General features: G+C 36.9%; 1 protein-coding gene across 1 annotated transcript; it reads right to left on the reverse strand.

The window, feature by feature from the left end:
• Window positions 1-2291: 2291 nt before the first annotated feature.
• Window positions 2292-4772, reverse strand: LOC111409811 (pentatricopeptide repeat-containing protein At1g10270-like). Its single transcript, XM_023039873.1, has one exon. It carries the CDS (start codon window positions 4545-4547, stop codon window positions 2613-2615), a length of 1935 nt encoding a protein of 644 aa, XP_022895641.1. The 5' UTR covers window positions 4548-4772; the 3' UTR covers window positions 2292-2612.
• Window positions 4773-5338: the final 566 nt, after the last annotated feature.

Genomic DNA, 5338 nt, shown 5'->3' on the forward strand with positions numbered 1-5338 from the left:
CAACACAATTATACAAATTATTAAATCATTTATCAAAAATCAAATAATGTAATGAGTTTAATAAACTAATTTGAAATGAGAAATATCTTAAAATATTTAAAATCAACTGAAATATTAATAGTTTGACAACGTAATAATTTTATTATTGAAATTTTTGCCACCATAAATCATCTTCGCGCCGATTGCCTCAAATTATCAATTATCTAAAAGTTAAGATATAATAGGGTGGGAATAATTCTCAATAAGTATACGTGGATAATGAACTCATATGTATATTTCTATGAAAAATTCATAACTTGTATAGGGAGACACGAAAATTAGATCGAACTTATACGGTGCTAAATTCTTATCTATAATGCTACTAAATTCTAATTCATTTTGAATAAAACTTATGTAATATGGACCAAAACAAAAGACTATATGTTGGAAAAAACATTATTGAGTCGCTCGTGGGGTTCATTATTCACATGTGATTGTGTAAATATAAGATTATATTTAATATAGAAAGGATAAGAGAAAAAGTATAAAGACAGTAATAGAGGTAGAGTGTGTGAGATTGTGTAAATAGTTGGTAAGGAGTAGTCTAATGTTGGGTTTGTCTCCTATTTACAGCGTAGATTCTTGACCATGTATAGAAAAGTGAAAGGAAATGGCAAGATATTAAACATTGCCAATACATAAATAGTATATTGTCATGAAAATAGTTAAATCAATACTTTTAATTATGTGGTCAAATCAATGTACTTGGCTTAAAATTTGGTGTAAATAATGTATGTGGTCGAATCAATTTCCTTTATTTACGTAGTCAAATCAATTACATTGGCTTGAAACTTGATGTGAATAATACATATAGTCAATAAATCATCTTTAATCAAGATCAATTGACATATTTACATATGTTTTACGCATGATTTTATCCGACTTCCAAAATAACTCTCCACGTAGGTCCTCAAATTATTGGTCAATAATCAATAAGGTCATTGGACTTTAATAATAGCGTACTTAAGTTCAAAATTTAAATCTAACAATTAGTAGTAAAAATTTGGAAAGTTACAAATCATCCAACATATCAAATATGCCCTCATTGTGGCAAACTGTGGTTGACTTGTTTAGATGAGAGCTGCTTTATGGAGGGCCGCTTTATTCTGTTGAGATACATTGAAAAGGAAAAGAAAAAGAAAAAGAGAACTGCCACTCATGAAAGAGCTAACAGGGTAACTTTGTACATGAATGATTTTCTCAAACAAGATTGTAGACTTAAAATCATAGGATCGCTAAATAAATAGTCTCATCATTCTTATGGGGAGGCGACACTAATATTGTTCAGAGACACAGAAATTGGTGTTTTAACAGGTTTACATGACTTGGATCCACAAATGAAATCAGCAGTCAGCATTATAGTTTAATCTTACTATGTATAACATTTTTTTCACAATTAAGTTACTGAAATATATAGCATCTATTTAAATAAACACAATTACATGTAAGGAGATTATGTGCCTAAAAGTTCTTGCCATTCACAGACCACCACCATGTTTACTTGTACAAGTTTATACATTTACTCTTAAAACTACCAGAACCTATCTACCACTCTAATTATTATTATTATTATAAACACAGTAAAAGGACTCTTGGTGTACTTCAATTAGTATTCATTAGCCTGGCAATTGCATGAAATTCGTGATTTCAAAGGTCTCAAGCCATCACATAGGTAGGTGAATCAAAGAAATAGCCTAAAGAAATGTAAATAGGTTCTTGTGTAGCCCATGTGTTGTTTGCTCGGGCTGCGAACTTCTATGGGCTTCAAATGTCATAATTCAGAGAACATTGACTTGAATAGCACTAAATGGAGCCAAGGAAAATGATATTTTACAATTCTTTTCCATAGAATTTCATTTTCTAATGTCATTTCCAAACTACAATGTTAGGTTATTTTGTCCTCTCCATTCCAAAATTTTACTCATTTTTCCGGCTTGTTCCTTTTCTTCGTGTTCTTCTTCTTTTTCAGTTTAACACAAGAAATCTTAATACCATAACAGAGTGAGAGACATTTAGTGTTTAGATTATGATTGCATTACATTTGGGTTTTGTTTAATCTCAACAACAGTTGTGCAAGGGGTTGATGTATAAATTCAGAGATGGTTTCCCAACTTATCGATGCTATTTATTTCATGTCACGTTAGTTCAAGATTTAACCCAGCAGCAGCACTTTTGACTGTTACCACTTTAAAACACTTCACAAATGTACACAAAATGAAATGCAATGTGATCATAATAATTATTTTATGAATCAAAAGATATTTAATCATTATAAACCATTCTTGATTACAGATATTTTGGAATCATCCAATATGTCCCTCAAGTAGCTCCTAAAAACAATTTTCGTGATTATATTCAGATGAATTCACCAACTCAGTTGGCAGCAAAAAAATAGATGCTCAGTGTGTACCTTCAATACCCTATTAGAAATATGATAAGGAAAGAAAACCAATTCAACACTGGTTGTCCGTGTATGAATTAAGCCGCATGCTATCATGCCATGCAAGTGAATTCTACCTCCCGTTCTCAGGATGGACTTGAATGAGCCATTTTTTGTTTCATCATTTGTGGTATTAAGTGTTTGGGGGGAAATTTGTCTGCCATTGCATTGAAGGATTCCATCTTCCCTGTTCTGGCATTTGAGGAGGCCCCATTGTCTGTGTGGAGCCTCGGGATCCAGGAAATAGCCTCTGAGGTGGAAATGGACTCGATTTTCTATTGAAAATGTTCTCAACCTCCATTCGTCGTCCTTGTTTCTCAAAAACATCCAACACAAATTCCTCGAGTGAGACAGTAGTATCAACACCACAGTTCATCATCTGACTGAGCAAATTAACAGTGGCATCATAATTGCCTCCCTCAATTAGGCCCCTAATTACAACATTGTAGGTTGTAAAATCAGGTCTCGGTTCTTTATTACCCATTTTCGACAAAATCGGTAAACAGTCAAGAACTCGACCCTTCTCAATCAAGAAACCAAACAACTCATTCGCATATGCTGGAATAACCCTAAACCCGGACTCAACCATCTTTGAATACTTATCCAACATTTCCTCAATTCTATCCACTCTCATATAAGCATCAATCATTATTTTGTAAGTATTCACACTTAGAGACATTGATTTCGCACTCAGCTGCCTATAATACTCCTCCGCCTCATCGATCATGTCAAGCTCGCACAACCTTGCCATCATATTGTTATACCCTGCCACATCCATCAAAAAAGGCTTCGACTTTACCGCCTTCCCGACCCTCTTGAATACCTCCATTGCCATTGCAACATTTCCATCCTTGAAGCACTCATTAACCATCATATTGAATGTGTCTGAATTTACTGCCAGAAATGACGGCGGGGTGTGATCGTCCAACATGTCATCGAACAAATTCAAAGCCTCTTTCTTCCTTCCATGCCTCAACAATGTCTCTAAAAGCACGTTTCGCTGTGCAGGCACCATCCTGTAATTCCTATCCATCAAATCCCTATACGACTCCATCGCCTCCTTTGGCTTCCCCTGTTTGAAGAACCAATCCATGAAGGTTGCATTTACAACCCCGTCATAAACAGAGCACCGCTCCTTCAACTCATCAAACAACTCATTTGCTTTCTCTAAATTTCCCAGGTTCAAATACCCAAGAATCAAATTATTATAAACCAAAGAATCAGCTGCGTGACCCTTATGCAACATTTCACGGAGCAAACCCACTGCATCATTTACTCGTCCAGCATCAATCAGCCCCTTGGTGAGATGCCGATAAGTGACGGCTGATGGTGCATAAGGGGCGTTCTCAAGAATGTGATTATAAACTTTTAATGCCTCCTCAATATCATTGGACTCGCAATGGCATCCAATGATGTTGTTGTAGGAAACAATATTTGGAATAACATCGAACTGATTAAAAAAGTATTGGAAGAGGGCTTTGGCATAGTCATAGCGCTTGGCGCGATACATGGCAGCAATGATCGCGTTGCAGGTGAAGACCGTGGGACGGGGCGATTGGAACACAGACTGGCGGGCTATGTACGAGGCCGAATCAAGGTCGTCGGCGCGGATGAGGGACTGGACACGGTTGTGGAGGTTGAGGCGAGAACCAACAAGGGAAGAGGTAGAGTCGGGGAGACGAGGCTTATTGGGGTCGTTGGGTTTTGGTGGGGCGGGATTGGAGCGCAAGGCATAGAGTGGGGGCTCAATGCGTACGCGGCGCTTGCGGCGACGACGCTCAGCAGCTGCCTCCTCGGCGGAGGAGAAGCCGTAGGAGCGTACAGGTGTAGACGATGAGGAAGTAGTTCGAAACTGATTATTTAAGATATTTGAGGTAGTAGTATTAGTGGTGGAAATGGGGGATTGACAGGGGTTGATGTCGGCGGCGACAGCGGAGGAGGATTGGAAGGGGGATTGAGTATCTATGCGGTGGTTTAGCGTCTGAGTGGAGGTGTTGAAAACGGGGGTTTGGAAGGAGGTGGTGGAATAGCGGCGGACGGAACGGAGGAGGAAGCGATAGATAGTCATGGAGAAGGCTGTCAGCGGAAAGAATGTATAGAGGCAAAACCCTAGTCAGGACTTCGGAAAATGAGGAAGAAGAGAAACCTTAAACCCTTTTGGATTATTCAGATAAAAAAACGCCATTTTGTTTTCAAGGTCGGTCCAATTCAAGTAGTCTAATTTGAAACTGAATTGGGCATTTGGATGATATTGATGAAGAAGCTATCGAATAGAAACTTGAAATTTTCGATACAAGAGAGAAGTGGAAGGGTAAAAAATTTGAAAGTGTTAGAAATACTTTAAATTGGTTTCAACGAATCGGACAGTTGACGGACTTCAAGAATATAAAATAGCGTGTACATATTGCCAAACACCTGGATTTTGTATGGTAAAATGAAACCTAAACACAACTGAAATTTGATATTCCTTCTTCTAATATCAATTCTACGACACTTAACATATGGATCTATTCAGACAAAATTGCCGCGAAGGAATGGTGAAGTTCATTGTCAAAGTTAAGTGACCGTTAAGCATAGTGGACAATCAACATTTTACAAAGTTCGTGCAATACTATTTCCAACCAAGGTACGTTGGAGTAAATAGAAATACTTTTCGTTCCAATTGTATAGGTTATTTCATTAAGCATGATTTACAAAAATATGATAGTGTTATATTGTTTACGTCTGGTATATGGGAAGGCATTAATAAAAAAAGTAATATAGCTACAATTGCATGCTAGATAGACCCTTTTTGGATAATGCTTAAAAGAATAATTAATTTTAAAATAATTGAGTTTTCTCACAATGCTAATAATATAT

The sequence above is a fragment of the Olea europaea genome, chromosome 15, assembly GCF_002742605.1.
Source record: "Olea europaea var. sylvestris chromosome 15, O_europaea_v1, whole genome shotgun sequence".
Taxonomy (NCBI): Eukaryota; Viridiplantae; Streptophyta; class Magnoliopsida; order Lamiales; family Oleaceae; genus Olea; species Olea europaea.